The sequence below is a fragment of the Tilletiaria anomala genome (genome assembly GCF_000711695.1).
Source record: "Tilletiaria anomala UBC 951 chromosome Unknown K437scaffold_51, whole genome shotgun sequence".
Classification (NCBI taxonomy): domain Eukaryota; kingdom Fungi; phylum Basidiomycota; class Exobasidiomycetes; order Georgefischeriales; family Tilletiariaceae; genus Tilletiaria; species Tilletiaria anomala.
In genome coordinates this window covers 88,214-105,105 of record NW_013546971.1, presented here as the reverse complement: position 1 = coordinate 105,105, position 16,892 = coordinate 88,214, and the positions used below count along the sequence as shown (strand labels likewise).

Genomic DNA, 16,892 nt, shown 5'->3' with positions numbered 1-16,892 from the left:
TGGACGAAGTTGATCATTAAGGCTTGCGCTAGCGGGCGCAGTCGCTGGCGGGAGAAGCATCTGCGGAACGTAAAAAGCCCATGGCGAAGGTACAACAATGAGTTGCAGAGCTCTATCCCCAAATTTATCAAGCGAGCGACTCAGGGCAAAGGGAGCTCGCTAGCAATGCTTGATCACTCTGCTCGCTGGGTAACAGGTGACTCGCCGGTCAGGAAAGGTCAATCGACCTCTTGGAGCCTTTTGACGATACCACATCTGCGGGCTGCACTCTTCGTGTTAGAGCTGTGATGTACGCTGCGATACCAAAGTCACGCGCTTGGGCCTTACATTCCTGCACTTTCCATTGCAAGATTTGCTATGATGTATGGGAAACGCAATTCATATTAGCACTTCCTATGTCACGATCAGTGGTCAAGAACTCGCCCTTTAGTGATTTGATATGTTACAGGTCGTACTAGAGTAAAAGAGGCACAAGTTTCGCCAACAATGCAGGCTTCCCACAAGAGTCGCTTATAACACCAGTGAAGGAGTAGATCGGCGATTGTAGGCTCCCATTGCAAAGAAGCTTACGCATGATCGCCTATTAACACCATTGCGCGGCCAGATGGTAGCTTTGTACTGAGCTAAAGACCGAGCGAACTTTCGTCAGTGGCATTCTTGCTGCAAGCGCCGAGCGACGAGGGCTGGTGCACCTGCATGCCTTGAGGCGAAGTTCGTGCTACTATTAATGTTGACTCGTGCTCTGCGCAAGCAACAAGGATGCGAGCCGTGTGACTACGGGGATGATGCATGTACCTCGACGCGAAGCAAGCGCCTCTCCATGACCCTCGCCTAGGCTAGATATATGAGTAAGCCTTCAGTTGACATCAGTATAAGGGATATTGAAAGGCTTGGCGAGGTCCTGCGACTGGCGACTCCGCGAGCCGCGATGTGGACAACTCCAAGGATCAATGCTCGTCACTCATGTTGATTTTGAATCAGGTTCCTGCAGGCCAGCAGGTAGCAGGGTACTGGTAGTCAGTATGTAGGTGCGTGAGTTTACATGGAGGTTAGGCGGCAAAACAAGGCCACAGGTGTATCTCCGACGAGGGCCAACTCAACCAAGCCTTGTTACTTTGAGTGCTTGCCTTTAAATCCGGCTACAGGCAATTAAAAGCCCGATCAGCCTTTCAGCTCATCAGGTTCAGAAATCTCCAATCTATTATTCCTTGTGGGTGTTACCTTGCTCTCACTGGAGGCTTTTTGGCTCTTGCACTTTGCAAAGCGCACATGCTTACTGCCGCAACTGCGGATCGAACTCCGCTCTCCATGTACATACAGATGAAGCTGTGCGCGAATGAAATCCAAGGAATGTTTTGTGAGCAGTAAACCCAAATCTTCGGCACCGAAGAATCGAGTCATCAAATTCAATGCACATGCAAAAATTGTAAACGAAGGGAGAGTCGCAGGGTGCCGAACGGAGGTAAGGTCCTGGCTTAACGTGCTATATGGTACCACCGGTCTAACTTTCTTCCACCGCACCTCCACTCGTTCTCACCAAGCGCTTCTCACTTGGAGTAAATTCCCTAGATACATGGCTCAGGTGTTCATTCAGTCTCGCTGTTCCCAGGCAACTCTGTGGGTCAGCCAAACAACATAGATCGTATAAAGAGCGCTGGTCGCGAGGTCCAAGCTGGTTCTGTCAGCTCCTCCCCATCTTCGCGAGTAAGCGATCTTCTGCCTGCGACCTTTTCCTATGGACTTGGATCTCATCTTATAGCATATAATTGCTCTGCCAACCCCAAAGACAGGCTCGCTCACAATGCAGTTCTACCCAAGCACACTTCGCGACTCGCCCGTTGGACAGGTGGTCAACCGCATTTCGCATGGACGATACCTTCCGTACTTGGACCAGCAAGTAGGTTTCCAGCTGCCAAGAGAATGGTCTGACGCACTCCAAGCTCGGCAATGTAGGTTTGGCACAAGCTCTTCCTCGAGTGCGGGAACCTTGGAAGAACGGCCGACTTCGACGTGCCCAACCCTCTTCGGCGACTCGGAGAACAAGTCTTCGAAGCCGCAAACCCCGAGCGAATCACCGTTGGCAACTCGTCGACAAAGTCTCGCTGTTCCACCCTCGGCTGCTACCACCACCCCTTCCATGGCCCGCCAATCAAGCGATGTGGAAGCGGATCCAGAAAAGCAGAGCCAAGCGTTGCGCGAAGCCATTCGTCCTCCTCATCTGCCAATCAAGCTGCACGAAGCGTCGGCTGCGAACAAGGACGTTGTCATCGTCGGCTGGTATGATGCAGACGATCCTGAAAACCCGCAGAATTGGCCGCTTCGTCGCAAAGTCCTGACTACCGTCCTCATCAGCGCTTTGACATTCAGCGTGTACAGTGAGTCGCGCACCCCGACCTATAGATGGAGTTTCGCTCAACAGCAGCTGACGGCACGTACCCTTGTGTTGCCTTGCAGTGGGCGCCGCGATATATACACCAAGTATACCCGGTATCATGGCGGAGTTCGATGTCTCGCAACGTAAAGCAGCCTTGGGGCTGTCACTCTACATAGCCGCGATCGGTCTCGGCCCGCTCGTCCTGTCGCCTCTGAGCGAAATCCCAGCGATCGGTCGCAACAAGGTCTACTTCGTCTCGCTTTTCCTCTTCGTTGTCTTCAGCATCCCGGGTGCTCTGGCAAACAACTGGAACACACTCATGGCCATGCGCTTCTTCCAGGGCTTCTTTGCGAGCCCTGCACTTTCGACTGGCGGTGCTACACTGGGCGAGATCTGGTCGCGTGAGTGGCAAACGCATTCATTCTATAATTTAAAGTATGAGCATGAGAAGCTAACGTCTTTTGTGTCTTTTATTCTTTTATGCAGCGCAAGTCATTGCGTACTTCATCGCCACCTGGGCCGTCGGTGCAGTGTGCGGCCCCGTCATGGGCCCCATCATTAGCGGCTTCGCAGCGATGAACTCCTCCTGGCGCTGGTCGATGCGTCTCCTGCTCACAGTCGCCGGTGTAGCACTCATCGGCCTGTCCTTTAGCTTACCCGAGACCTACCCTGGCACGATCCTACTTGAGCGAGCCAGACGGCTTCGCAAGCTCACCGGCGATGACCGCCTAAGAAGCCAGAGTGAGCTGGACCAGGCTGCAATCAAGCCTGCAGAGCTTGTCAAGACAGCACTTATCAGGCCGCTCGTACTCTCAAAGGAGCCGGCACTCCTGTTCGGCAACATCTATCTCGGCCTTTCCTACGGCATCTTGTGAGTTTTGCACGAAGACTGCTCGGATGTAGAAGATGTGGCATACTGATATTCGCTTTACCCTTTGTGTGCCGGACACCACAGTTACCTATTTTTCGAAAGCTTCCCGCTCGTATTTGCCAAGTACAACTTCAACCTCGGCGAGAGCTCGCTACCTTTCTTGGCCGTTCTGGCCGGCGCCATCCTCACCCTGCCACCATACCTCGCCTACCTGCGTTACGTTGTCGAGCCACGGTTCCGACGTGACGGGAAGATCGTCCCCGAATCGCGACTGGAAGTCGCACTCGTCGCAGCGGTCTTCATCCCGACAGCGCAGCTGGTCTGGGGTTGGAGCGCCAATCGAACGCACTGGATCGTCCCGCTCATCGGCGCAGCGCTTTACATTCCCGGGCTGTTCCTCCTATTCCAGGGGTTGCTGTCGTACCAGCCCATGTCCTATCCTACCGTCGCGGCATCTGTCATGGCGGCAAATGCGTTCGCACGGTCCTCTATCGCGTCCGCCTTCCCGCTCTTCGGCGACCTGTACTACCAACGCCTTGGCGTCGACATTGGGTCGACCATCCTGGCAGCCATCACGATCGTCATGATTCCGTTCCTTTACCTGCTCAAGCGATACGGACATGTCCTCCGCGCAAAGTCCAAGCATGCCACGGCTTAGGCGGCACGCCACCCCTTCTGCCACGTATACCATAGTCTCGCTGTTTCAATACACCGTCCATTTCAAGTATCACCCTTCTGCAGGGTTTGCACATGTAGCATTCCAATCTAGGCACAGTAAATAGAGATCGAATTCAAGTAAAATGTCCATCACATACGAAGCACGGTGCGCCGACCCTTTATCGGATGCCCTACTCGCAGGAGAAGTGCTGATAGGACTTGATGCCAGTGGTAGGGCCGTGCAGGTGCCTGGCCTTCTGGGGGTACGGGCAGAGCTTGCGTGTGAATCTGACGCCGTACTCGTAGCTGGAAAACCAGGTGGGCACGTCCGATACGGTCTTGGTGGGGGGGTTGTCTGGATCCGCTGGTGTGACGCCACCAAGGAGGCCGTACGCTGCGCCGACTTGGTACGCCGGCACGAGCTCCTGCTCGGTCCACGCGACGAGGGCGAGGAGGATGTCGTGACGTGTGTCGAACTGCAGCGGACGGTTGCCGGCGTCGTTCTGCGTCACGTGGCCGAAATGCCATGGCCCGTCACCGTCGCGGCAGTGGCCCATGCCGGGGATCATGAAGAGCCGGTAGCTATCTGAGAGCTTCCTGCCGCGTGGCAAGCGTGAGTTGCGCTGCACGTCCTTGTAATACTTTGTGCTCATCAGCGGCGAGACGGTCAGGTCGGCGCTGCCGTGTGTGTGCAGCAGCTTGCGGCGCGGATTGGCGAGGAAGGCGGAGATGTCGGTGTTGTCGCCGTTGGATCCGCCGGGGTTCTCGCGCTCGCCGAGCTGTACGTCGGCAAGCGTGATATTGTTGTACCCGTCAAAATTGGGGTCGAGAGTGGGCTTCTGAAGGATGGCGAGCTCGAACCAGTCGATGGACTAGTAGCACACAAGGGAAAGGAACGACGTCAGTATTCTTCTGATGAATATTTGCTCCTGCCATCTCGCGCTCGGTGGTTGACTCACCTTAGCAGCGGCACCAGTCAAGGTGGCGGGCGAACGCTCGAGGCCGGGCAGGTAGCGTTCGTATACCTTAGTTCCCTCGAGCACGGTGGGACGATAGAGCTCGTTGAGGGTTTCGATCTGCGTACTGTTGAGGCAGTGCTTGGTGTCGTTGGCGTACAGGCTGTCATTGGCAGTGCTGCCGCACAGCAGGTCTTTGGCAAAGTCGACGTTGCAGCGCTCCGCATCGGCGATGACGCCGTCGCGGACGCCGTCGAGGTGGTCGCACTGCTTGAGCACCGTCGCGTGGATCGCAGACCAGTACTTGCCGATGCGGAAGTAGCCGCCCATCGCCACCTGCGGGCGCCCCGAGCGCTGCGTGTGGATCTGGCCGGCGTTCAGGCGGTTAAAGTAGTTGGCGGGAGAGCCGACGAGCACGCCGTCAAAGTCGTCCGGGTACACCTGAACTGAGCTCAGGCCCGCCTTGCCGCCGACCGAGCAACCGGCAAAGTAGGCGCGAACGCGCTTGCCCATTCCCTTGTGGTGCTGTTTCACCTGGGCTGAGTCCTTGGGCTGCTTGCCATCGTGCTTGTTGCTTGCCGTTGCCGCAGTCACAGCGGAAGAGGTCCGCTTGACGCGGACACCTGCATCAGAGCCATAGAATGCGTCGATGGCTTCTTCGCCAAGGATCTTGCTGACGTGCGTCGCGCGGCTAGCCCAGTCGAGGATAGTGTCGGCGTACTGGCTGCCATTAACCCACGAGACCCCACCAGTGGTGGAGAAGTGGCCAGAGTTGGAGCCGACGACGACGAAACGGTGCCGGTTCAGATTTTGCTTCAGGTCTGGGTAGGGGACGAAGCCGCGCTGGCCTGCGTGGAGGCCATTCGAACAGGAATGTTAGGAGCGTTCAAAAATGGGTGAAGCGCGGCGCATATACCCACCTCCGTTTGCGATGAACAGCAGCCGCCCGTTCCACGCGGTTGAAATGCCGTTTCCATACACTTGTGCACCAGTGAGTACCTTGTCTCCTCGTCCAGCACGTGTTTGCAGGTCGTTTCCGTTGTCGGAATGCTGCAATACCTCGTCCCTGCGCGCTCTGGCCATGCCGCTGGTGGCAGACACTTCCTGCGGGTCGCCGAGTCGGTTTGCGTTGCTGGCGAGTACGTAGGAGGGGCCCTTGGCGTAGAAGAACTTCTCCTGCGCCTTGCTCTGGTCGTACACGGCGCCTTGGCCGTACTCCTGCTGCCAGTCGGACTTGAGGTGGCCTGCGTCGCGCGTGGTGGGTACATCGATGACGATAGGAGTGCTGGCTGTCGGGTAGTCTGATGCGTTTACCGGCGCCAGAGGCTGTGGCGGGTTCTGGTGGGGCGATGGTCCTGTGTTGTGCGACTTGGGGTACGCCGTGCTGTCGGCTATTGGGAGCCACACCTCGGTCAGGACGGACGTCAAGGGAGAAGTGATGATACGCGCTGCGACGCTGTTAGGCACGGCGCAACAAATTGAGATTCGGGCAGAATAGAACGAGGGAATCATGTAGAAATGTGTTGAGCGCCCCAAAGTTGCAAGTGCATTCCATCGTGTGACCCGCACTCACCGACAGAACCCAGGCAAGCCGCCTAATGGACCGTTGGCCGCGATCAGCCTGCTCTCATGCGTTTGGCCCTGTCGCCCATACCCATAGTCGCGGGTGATGTCAATATCAGGTCCGACACCGTCGAGGATCGACGCCACGTCTGTCCCGGGCGGGATCCAGCCTGTCGTCACACGAGGATGATCAGGGAAGCGAGCATGTATCAGTATGGAAGCACCTTCTTTGCAGACTGCAAACTTGACGTGCACGGATCATTACGCACCGTCAGGATAGGTAGAGGCAAGCAGCTCGAGACTGGGGTTGGAACCGTCCTCGTACCACGTGGCAACGGGGGCCTCCTTGAAAGTGAGCTGTGATCCGCTAGGCGCGAAGAGCTGCGCAGGCAAGGCTGCACAAAGCTGCGCGGCGAGCGCGGCGGTCGTCGGGCGTGATTGCTGGTGTGCGGAGGTTGTAGTCGTCGCCGCAAAGGATCTAGGCGAAGCGCTGCGGGGTTCGCCGTCCTCACCACCGTCGCCAGCCTCCTCATTCTCATCTTCGCTGTCTTTGCTGGCAGTACTAGAGTTTGTACCGGAGCAGCTCGTCGCACTCAGTGGCGCCGCAAGCGAGAGCACAGCGGCAGCAGGTGCAGCAGCGCAACGTCGCTGCTGTGGGCTGACCAGGCCCGGCAGAGCGAATTGCGGACTGGCTGCCGCGGGCGGCGGCGCGGCCAGCAGCGGCGCCAAGGCGAGGAGCCCTTGGATGAGGAGTGTCTTTTTGGTCGTGCGCATGTTGGGTGGCGGAGCTTTGCACAGTTCTGGCAAGGGCAGAAAGAGGGGTCGCGCGTCACGCTTCATGCGCCACGGAGACGGAAACGCGTTGGTGGTAAGTGTCAGCGCCGGCGGAAAGTGTGCACAACGACCTGCTGATGCGTGTATGAGAGGGCGGCGAGACGCAACGTGCAGGGCGTCGACGACGATGGCGGGTGCAGCACTTTTTCAATCGACCGGGTGGGTCATAGGCAACCCCGACAACGAATACCGATGACTTATCTATACGATGAAATGAATTGCAGCGGGTGCAGACGAACGACGTCCCAAGGTCGGTCGGTACTCGGCTGCTATTATCACTTGACGTGCATCTGTATCGGAGGGGGAAGAGGATCCTGTAGGCTGCAGAACAGGGCACACCAGCAACGCAGCGAGGCTGAGGCCACGATGGGGAAATACTCTCGCAGAGTATAGCCCCCCCATAAAGAGGTAACCACATGACTAGGCCGCAGGGACAACTCCCGGGTGTGGGTGTGTGGATATTTGCATTTTAGTTCATCGCTTTCCTTCAAATGCAAGTGCCTGGCCTGCTCTCTAGTGCCCAAAGACGGATGGCAGGAGATGCGGGGCGAATCAACAGAATGACAGGAACTCCGCACGAATGCCCATCCTCTCCCTCAGTCGCCACAGTCACTGACGGGCGTGTTCCTGATGATCAACACCGTTTGCAGACTGCTGTTGGCGGCGCGCAGCTCTCAGTCTACCAGATAGAGGAAACTTTTTTGCGGAAAAGGTGTTAGCCCACTAGCCCTAATTGTGGGTTTTCGTCGTGCTGCGTCTGGAGAGTCGCCGACCCCACCGACCTCATTCAATGTCTAAAAGTGCTGCTGCCTCCTCCGCAACTCGCAAGGGCCAAGGGAGAGGCGCAGACGACTGAGGGGGGAACGCGAGATGCGATCGAGCTTGCCTGATCAGCTTCCAAGGCATGCATGCGTTCACGTCCAACGCCAGCTAGATCAGCTGTCGGGGACGTTGAACTAATCTACGCTGTGTACGTCGACGAGCGCGAGGGAACGATGAACCGACGCTTGCTTTGCTCAATTCACAGACGTGGCTTGCATGTCACGCCGCTCTTGTTGCTCCTCCCATACGTGCCTGTTGCTGATTCAAACAAGTGTAGATGTGCAAATGTGCAGGTGCCAGGCGGCTCGTTTCCAACCCGAAGGACACCCTCCCTAACGTGACTTGTTTACCGCAAAGATGAGAACAAAGATCCAGATGCATAGCTCTGCCCTTGGCGTCTCTTCTGCTGAGAGACTTGCTCCCTCAGAGGCAGGCGAAGGGAGGGATGCAGCTGTAGTGGCCCCACCCATTCCTTCTCGCGCTTCGAGAGCTGCAAGCTCACTGAATCGTTTGTGAACTGTACTATGCGGCGTCACGAGGCATTGCACTCCGCAGTGCGCAGCTATGCTTCGCTTTCCAGTGTATCACTGGTCACAGCAAGGCAAGCGAACAATCCCAGTACACAATGACGTGTCTGATGCGTACAATCAGCAACACTAGCTTCCTTTCCAGCGTCACCTGTTTGACCATGTCGACGGCCTCCTCATCCAAATTGTCCCGGACGCACACCAACACGTCCGCGAGGCCGACGAATGGGTGCCGAGGGCAGCCAGTGATCTCGATCAGGACGGCCTTCTCCCTCAAGTATGTGCCGCAACTCCGGTCCACGCCCCAGCCCTTCCAATTCGCACGCATGGCATCAGAGGCTGCGGCCGGTTGCGGCGCATGCGCGCATCCAAAATCTTCCGGACAAGGAAGTGCTCGACATAGCCAGGAACTCAGGGGTGATGAGAAGCTCTCGTTTGAGTAACAGCTTGGATTGTCTGATTCTGCCGCATCTAACGACGAAAGTAGAGGCTTATGTACATAGCCGCGGTCCTCCTCGCACAGCTCTGTGGTGGCGCGCCAGGGCCAAGAGCCGTCCGGCGCCATCCCGTCAAGAGCGGCGCATCTACGGCCAGGCGGTCGGGGATGGCTTTGGGAGACATAGGGAGAGACCAATGTACACGACCAGGCTGCCAGGGCGATTGTTTTTGGAGGCAGGTTCCAGAGAAGGATGCGACATGGTCGAAGGTCTTTTTTGTATTACACAGATGACGTTCTTGATTACGCGGTGTGCCCACGTGCCCTAGCCACCAAAATCCACACTGACAGCAAAGCGGCGGGCCGCTAACAGGCTGAAAGAATCGCCCTCACTGCGGCCCGATGGCTCGGGTCGTGCGTGAGCGGCAACACACTTTCATCACAAACTGCGTGAAGGCAGCTCGAGGAGAGGCCAACCATCGTGATCCCAGACCACGATTCATCGTTTACTCGCTGGCAGAAGAGATCCATCATCCATGCACTCGCGAGCTGACTGTTGAGAGACGACGGCAACGCTCCTTTGGACTGCTGCTGTGTCCAAGGCGCTTCTTTTGTCACCATTCTTACCGTCGTCCGCTTTCCTGATCGAATTGACAGTCCGAGCTAGTTGGTTGCGCTTCGCAGTCAGCGGCGCTCCGCGCTACAGGCGTGACTTACTTGGAGCCCGCCACGAACGTGTGGCGCTGAATCCAGCCAGCAACGAGGCGTCGACGTGCAGTCTTGGAGATAGCCGGTAGCAGCAAAAGAGCTCATCTTGCGACGCCATCTTCCAAATAAGATGTCTGCTTCGGCGCCCGTGTCCTGGCGCTGGCGCCTACGCAAGGCACCGACCACCGCGGTCCTCCCCGGCTTGCTAATAATGAAGCTGCTTTGGAGCGACTGCGTGACCGCACATGAGCATCATCAGGCTGGCCCTGCAGATGACGCAGTACCGATCGACCCGATACTGTACTTGCATATGGGCTTGCAACTCACCGTATGGCTCGCATTGTTTCCATGTGAGTGCAGCACGGGACATGGAGCAGGAGTCTTCTCGGGCGCCACACGGAGGAATGGGAGTTGGTGGAAACGAAACATGGACATGCGCTGACGGCAAACTCGGTGCTACTTGCGTGCAGTGACAATGGTCTTGGGCCTGGTCCGACATCGGCTCCATGTTCCACTCTCCGTGCTGTCTCTAGCCCTCACCACTGGTGGCTACATCCTCGGGCATGCGCATGGCGGGCGCTCCTTTCCACACACGGCGCACGGCTCGCTTGCCACGCTAGTGATCTTCTACCTCGGCGCACAAGGCGTGCTGGGCCTCTATCTCAAAGCGCACTTCGACCTGGGCAAGTATGAGCGCAGCTGGATTAGGCCCGCGGCTGTGATCGTGCACGGCTTGCTCGGCCGTAGCTTCCCGATCGTCGGTTGGGTGCAGTGCGTGCTCGGCCTGATCACGTTGCGCTCGTGGTGCTTTGGCGGGCGCCTCGGCCAGTGCCTCGCGCACCACATCATGGGCAGCGCGTTCATCGCGTACTGCGTCCTCCTTCTCATTGCGCTCAAGGCCGGTGCCGGCTGGCTCAAGCGCCGCAATCAGAGCCAGGAGTATTTTGATAGCTGGGTCATTCTGCTATGGGGGATCGTCAACACTTTCACCGAGCACCACGGTGGGCCGTGGACGCACAAAGATCTGCAGCACACGCTCATGGGCGTCGCATGTTGGGCTGGCGGCGCCGTCGGCGTCTTTCTCAGCAGGGGAGGGCGCCGCACGATTTGGCCTGGAATTATCATCATTCTCACTGGCTGGGCGATGAGCGGACATGCGCAAGAACTGGTGAGGGCAAGCACATTCATTTCCACGAACGTCGAAAGGTCAAACATATAAGCAAGCATTGGAGGGCTGACTTCACATTTTTCTATTCGGTCCAACGCATGATGCGGCCCTGCAGATGCTGTCTACCATGGTGCATTCGCTCTTCGGGTACGCCCTCATGGCAGCAGGCGCCACTCGCATCATCGAAGTCTGCTTTGTGATAGATGGCAAGCCGACAGGTGAGGTGCCTTCACCTCGGTCTTCTTCCATTTCAACCTCTTCGCCGCACGATGCAACGGACACCCGGCATGGTAGCAGTACGTGGTATCCGATCAAGCCGTTCCAGTACCTCCCGCCCTACCTGCTCGTCGCGTCCGGTGTGCTCTTCATGTCCGGGACGGATGAAGAGCTGCACTGGGCTAACGACCAGGGTGTCGACCACATCACATGGGGTCTAATCGACTTTTCCATCTCCTTCATCATCTTCTTGTGGTCCAACATCCTGATCGAGCTGTACATGCGCTGGGGCGGTAGATATGGCATGCGGGCAGGTGGCACTTCAGCGCCGGCTGGTGATGAAGCAGGAGCGGGTGCGAGGCTCGGCGGTATGGAATTGGAAGGGTACGAGCAGCTAGAACTGAGAGATAGCATAGATGGAGGCCCACAGATGCCCATGGCTGCACTCGCATCTTCTGCGCCCACACATGCTGCTGGCGAGGAGGCGGAGGTACGAACATCGCGGCCATCGCAACCTCAGCCACGACAAGGATCGAAAAATGCAAGCGCACGCATCACACCGTCCTTGCCGAACAGAAAGGCATCGTCGCCAGCTAATGGAAACGCTCACGGACATGAAAAGCAGCATGTGCTTTTTGATGAAGACGAAGAAAACAAGGATCCCTTTGACGATGAGGATGAAGATCGCATTAACCAAAGAGAGCGATGATGCCCTCTTAATGCGAACCTCGAGCGTCATTGTTTTGCACTGTAGCATGTCTCTATCCCCATTTTGCCTGGGTTTGTATACAGCTTCTCCCTTTCTTACTTTCTGGAGAGTCGTGCCGAACTGTACAGTGCGGAGAGAGGAGCTAATCCAAGCGAGTATGGAAGAAGCCTACCCCTTCAAAGGTACAGATTCTGCCGGCACTTCTGTCCTGATGGGCACGGTCACCTTTGGGCACAATCGCTCCCGCCAGGGGGAAGCTCAGCGTCAACCACAAGCAGAAGCCTGGCACGGGTCTACACACTGCACAGGGTTCCTTGCTGTGGTCCTGCAACCCTGCTGTATCTGCTGAAGCATGTGCCCATGAGTTTGGTGGAACAGGGCGCAACCGGCCTTATCAGTCGCATTGTCGGTTGTCACACCAATGTTGCGGGCTTCGTTCTTCGGCCCTTGGACATTCGAGCCCTGCACAATCTGTTCAGAGAGGCCTGGGCAAAGCCGACGCCTTAAGACGAGGATGAAAGCTTGCACTTTACATGCCTGCAGACGGCCGACCGCGATGAGTTTATATCGTTCCCTCGGAAGCCGATTTTTGCTGCACCTGGAAAGTTCGAAATTTGGCCTGAGAAAAGTGTAAGGCCGGTATAGCGCAAGGAGATATCGTCATCCAACCTCGTCATCCCAGCCTTTGTTGGGACTGCAAAAGATTACAACTATTCAGCAAGGGAGCATCCTGGACCGGGCTGATCGCACAATATGGCTAATGAGGTTATGATGAGAAAAAATGATGAGTCTATGAACTCATTGATTATCAAAGGGAAGCAAGTCGCGAGAGCTTCGTGCAACGTTCTTGACGGCCGCAGTGGCTCTTGAAATGTCTGCTGTACATACCTCCCTTGCGTGCGCCCGAAACCCGGCTTTGGGTTGTGCTTGGCGTATCCGCGGACGTCGGATCCTGGAATACCCGGATACCCGGAGTAATGTCTGTATGCACCTCTGTCTCTCGCTAAAAGTTGGTCTGGACGGCTGAACACAAAGCGTCAAGTTGCTATGTATGTAGTAGTCACTTTCAAACTTGCCGGGAATCCGTAGAGCCTCTGGAACGTCCGAACCTGAGAGAATTTGAATGTAAGAAAGTGAAGCCACGGCCTCACAAGGTCTAATTAGCAAAAGGGGATACATGAGCACGCAAAAGTCGACGAAGCCGTCGCAGTTATCCACCTCGAGAGATGACATCAGCATGATGCCGAGAACGCATAAGTGGATCCGCGACCGAGCTCCCCATTTCCAAGAGGGCTCTTCCACTGCTTATTTTGGACTCTTCCAACGGAACAACCAACGACTTCCAAGGACGGAACCAACCCTCTCAGAGACTCTTTCCAGCTCATGCCCAGCGTTCTGGAATCCAGTTCTCAAATTGGCGCCAATATCACGACAGGATGATACGCGATGAGGACTTGTTGTAATGAGCCCAGCAGTGAGCACGTCCTGCCATGCCCAGCCAGGCACTATCGCATGATTACAATAGTTGAAACGGAGTGTGGGCACTTGCCAGTCGGACACTGCATAGGTCTGTGTCATGAGAAGACGGGCAGCCATATTCCGTTCCGAGAGTCTCTGACCACATGAACCGAAACGCAGCAGTCTCATGCCCTTACACTGCGATAAGATGCCAGGCGACGCCATTGGGCATTTGAATGGGACTAAAACCGGAAAAATGCCCAAAACTGTGGAACTCCTTGCACGTTTGTTTAAGGATGCAGGCAGCTGTTACGTCCGACTTTCCAAGCCTCCGTGCTGGCGACGATGGCGAAATGTGATTCGTGTTTGATATAAGCGGTGCAATAATAAAATAAAAACGACAAACGTAAAATATTGACGTTTGACGTTTTGAACACAGAGGGGACTCAGCCAGTCCGTAGTCTGGTAAGGTTTTCGGTATTCTGGTTTACTGGCTTGGTGAGGGCCAAGGGGGGGTGGCACGGAGCAGAGGCTTTATCCGCTTCCTGTTTCGCGTCAGAAGCTGCAGGCTGCCTGCCTGCTTGGGAAAGTCGCAGCACTAAGTTCCTGTCCTGTCTAGAGCCCAAAGTCCAGTGCTCCAGTGCATTATTGGCTGCGTCCCTGCCCCAGCCAAGTTGCTGAATGACCGCTCCGTGATGAACGTGTGTGCCCTACTGCCGTACCCAGATGCTGCGAAGCCCTCTGCTGCAGCTCCCCTGCCTTGCAGAAGGAAGCCATGAAAAACTCTCGCAGCACTGCACCAGCCCTCTCAGTATCGTTCACACGGGCTAATTTGACTTGTCTGACACGGCGCTCTGGCGCCATCGTGATTCGCGCTCCGTCTATCTCCTCCCGGATTCCAGCTCACACGCTCCCTCACGGTCGGGTCTCTCCCAGTCTCCCCCGACCGGCGGGGTCGCCAGCCCCAATCCTCCACCTTTTCCTCATCATCTTCAGCATACTCATGATGCATCCTCCATCCCATTCCCTTAACCAAAGCAGAACCCTTAGTGAGTTCTGCATGCTGCAGCCTGTACAAGCTATGAAATACTGGGGGTGATGGTGCGTAGGCGCGCGCGAAGGGCCTTTGGAAGCAGATCAAACGGTCATCAGACGGCAGAGATAACGGAGGGGAGGTCGGCTGAAAAGGGCAGGTTGGGTGGGAGCGCCTCTTTGCTTCCATAAAAAGCCTCGGGCTATATGCTGGACGCGCAGACTCGCGGGGAGCTGCATGTTTCACGCTGAGTGATGGCTAACTGGAGCGACTTGGAACGGTAGAAAGACTCCGGCATGTCCAAAAGCTACCATGATCCTAGCCGTCGTCGACGACCTGCGGTTGCGCTGAGCTTTTCTGATCACCTTTTCCCATCCCATTTCTCATGATCCTACAGTTCGCTTAGAAGACGGCTTGCTGCTCAGCAACGCACGGCTCGGCGTATCCTTCCTCCTCCACATTCCCCTACGGCGCTTTGCAGACTGCAAGATTGATCTCCTCTCACGAGCGACGATCTCTTGTCTGGCTCGGCGTACTCGTTCCCCCTCGTCCCCCTCTCGAGAGTCATCAGATCCGACCCGACCTTTCTCGCAAGAAAGCCGCCTTCAGGTCCTGCTGAGCCGTTACTGGATCGCGACCTCCACGAGCACACTCCACGCGCGGCATACAGCCTCGACAAGTTGACCCCACAGCGGTCTTACTTGAACACGACCCAAGCACCTCCTCGTTGTTCGCCCTCACCTTTTCTCAACCACCTCTCCGCTATTTCACCAAGCCTCATCCTCCCCCCTCCTCTCAACATGGCCGTCCAACCCGCAGAGTCTTCCGCTGTCTCGCCCACTGTAGGCGTGCACACAGTGCCGTCCCCAGCCAAAAAGATGGCGACACCATTGGCAGCCGCAGCAGCGGTCTCCAGATCCCCCCCAGTCTCGTTCGGGAGTTTTTCTGAGAAGAAAACTGGCAAGGTCCGTAGCTCCAGCAACGCCAGCGTCAACAGCCGGAAAGCCAACCCTGAAAAGAGGGCAAATCACAATGCAATCGAACGCGCGAGACGGGAGTCCCTAAACAATCGATTCCTGGTGAGTTTACCTCGTGTATGCGTTGCTCGAGATGACACAAACTCACATCTTTCGACATTACATTGTATGCCCCAGATTCTTGCCGCTTCTTTGCCAGCCATCTCGCAGATAAGACGCCCTTCCAAGTCGCTCATCGTCAACCGTTCTTTGCAGTTCGTCGCGGACAGCCTCTCACTCGAGATGCTCTACCGTGACATGCTCAAGGAGATGCATGCCCGCAACATTAACCTCATCCGTGAAGTCAATAACCTCCGTGCCCGCTGCGGTCTCACTACCGAGCGTGGCGTTGAGGCCGAGACCGAACTTTTCCTCCCGAAGGGGCTGACAGAGGTCGAAAAGGCGGCCTGTAGTCGCCACCCCATGAGCAACACGGATGCCAGGACTGATGGTGCCAACTCAAACGACTCGCTGTCAGACAGCAATTTGAACGGAGCAGAGTTTCTTGACGACTTGGACGACTTTGACGACTGTGGAAGCTTCCCTCTTCCTGCTGACGGGCTCGATGGATTTGGCCTTTCTCGACCGTCGGCAAACGGTATGGCAGCATACAGCCCACTTTCTTCGATCGACGATGGCAGTACAGACAAGCAAGGTATTCCTGGCAGCGCCTTCATGTTGAACCACCCTCAATTTGCCGCAGCGGCGGCAGCGGCCGGTGCCTCGGGTTTTGTTACCCTTTCTCACGTCACCACTAGTAACGGCGGCCCTGTTGGTATGCCTGGCTCGACGACGCCAAACACGTCGTCTCCACCCGAGCTCAGCAGCTCCATGAGCAGTAGCGGCGTTGAATCGACCACCTCGCCCACCTCGACGGCGAACCATACGTCCCCAGCTATGCCAACACCCACAGCTGCTGCGGAGAACCTTCCGGCCGCCCTCCCCTCTACTGGCCTATTCGACATTGCACCGCCTTTCCCTGTCATGACTTCCCCTGTTGCCACCCTCGCTGCTCATCGTCAATACCAGTACCAGTACCAGCAACCGCAACCACAACAACAACCGCAATTCCACATTCACCCCGGTCAACAGCATGCACATGTGCGCGCTGCAACGTTTCCGCAGCAGCAGCAGCAGCAGCATGGTGTTATGCCACCGCATATGCAGCACCCACAATCTCACCCCCACGCTAATGCGCAGCAGCAGTCGGCGCCAGTGTCCACCACACCTACGACACCCACTTTTGACATTGCTGCCTACATGTTCAGCCTGCAAGCTCAGGGACGTCAACATATTTCCCAGCAACAGCAGCTCTCGCCCGAGCAACATTCGCAAGCCCAAGCCCAAGCTTTTGCCGCTGCGGCCTTTGCAGCTCAGCGTCATCAGCAACAGCAACCGAGTCACAGTGAACTCAGTATCAACACTAGCAGCGCCCAGCACCTGCGCTCCTCTCCTTGGTCAGGTCACCAGCACAACCCGAGCGCGCCACTGCCGTTATCATTCCGCGCGGCCCCCTCGGCTGGCTTCATGGCCGCCGTTTAGGG

General features: G+C 56.6%; 4 protein-coding genes across 4 annotated transcripts; 3 read left to right on the top strand and 1 right to left on the bottom strand.

The window, feature by feature from the left end:
- The first annotated feature begins 1,550 nt into the window (after window positions 1–1,550).
- Window positions 1,551–4,048, top strand: K437DRAFT_247812 (MFS general substrate transporter). The gene is made up of 4 exons (XM_013387351.1): window positions 1,551–2,375; window positions 2,455–2,775; window positions 2,861–3,245; window positions 3,330–4,048. Exons 1-4 carry the CDS (start codon window positions 1,802–1,804, stop codon window positions 3,901–3,903), a joined length of 1,854 nt encoding a protein of 617 aa, XP_013242805.1. The 5' UTR covers window positions 1,551–1,801; the 3' UTR covers window positions 3,904–4,048.
- On the bottom strand, window positions 3,950–7,733 carry K437DRAFT_247808 (tannase-domain-containing protein). The gene is made up of 5 exons (XM_013387350.1): window positions 6,691–7,733; window positions 6,432–6,591; window positions 5,779–6,314; window positions 4,862–5,706; window positions 3,950–4,774 (listed from the first exon to the last, which is right to left on the bottom strand). The coding sequence occupies exons 1-5, from the start codon at window positions 7,259–7,261 to the stop codon at window positions 4,094–4,096; spliced, it is 2,793 nt and encodes a 930-aa protein (XP_013242804.1). The 5' UTR covers window positions 7,262–7,733; the 3' UTR covers window positions 3,950–4,093.
- Window positions 7,734–9,959: 2,226 nt separating this feature from the next.
- Window positions 9,960–11,841, top strand: K437DRAFT_224894 (uncharacterized protein; the record flags this gene model as incomplete). Its single annotated transcript, XM_013387349.1, has 3 exons — window positions 9,960–10,098; window positions 10,219–10,916; window positions 11,032–11,841. The coding sequence occupies 3 exons, from the start codon at window positions 9,960–9,962 to the stop codon at window positions 11,839–11,841; spliced, it is 1,647 nt and encodes a 548-aa protein (XP_013242803.1).
- Window positions 11,842–15,348: 3,507 nt separating this feature from the next.
- Window positions 15,349–15,654, top strand: K437DRAFT_210104 (uncharacterized protein; the record flags this gene model as incomplete). The annotated part of the gene is made up of 2 exons (XM_013387348.1): window positions 15,349–15,411; window positions 15,487–15,654. Coding segments are annotated over 2 exons (231 nt in total), but the record flags the coding sequence as incomplete, so codon positions are not given.
- Window positions 15,655–16,892: the final 1,238 nt, after the last annotated feature.

Excerpts from the sequence above, each read along its gene's own strand:
- K437DRAFT_247812 (XM_013387351.1), top strand. The coding sequence starts at position 1,802 with ATGCAGTTCTACCCAAGCACACTTCGCGACTCGCCCGTTGGACAGGTG. Across the intron at positions 2,776-2,860 it reads ACTGGGCGAGATCTGGTCGC|CGCAAGTCATTGCGTACTTC; the intron begins GTGAGTGGCAAA and ends TCTTTTATGCAG. Across the intron at positions 3,246-3,329 it reads GGCCTTTCCTACGGCATCTT|TTACCTATTTTTCGAAAGCT; the intron begins GTGAGTTTTGCA and ends CGGACACCACAG.
- K437DRAFT_247808 (XM_013387350.1), bottom strand. The coding sequence starts at position 7,261 with ATGAAGCGTGACGCGCGACCCCTCTTTCTGCCCTTGCCAGAACTGTGC. Across the intron at positions 6,592-6,690 it reads TGCCTCTACCTATCCTGACG|GCTGGATCCCGCCCGGGACA; the intron begins GTGCGTAATGAT and ends GTGTGACGACAG. Across the intron at positions 6,315-6,431 it reads GGCTTGCCTGGGTTCTGTCG|CGTCGCAGCGCGTATCATCA; the intron begins GTGAGTGCGGGT and ends CGTGCCTAACAG.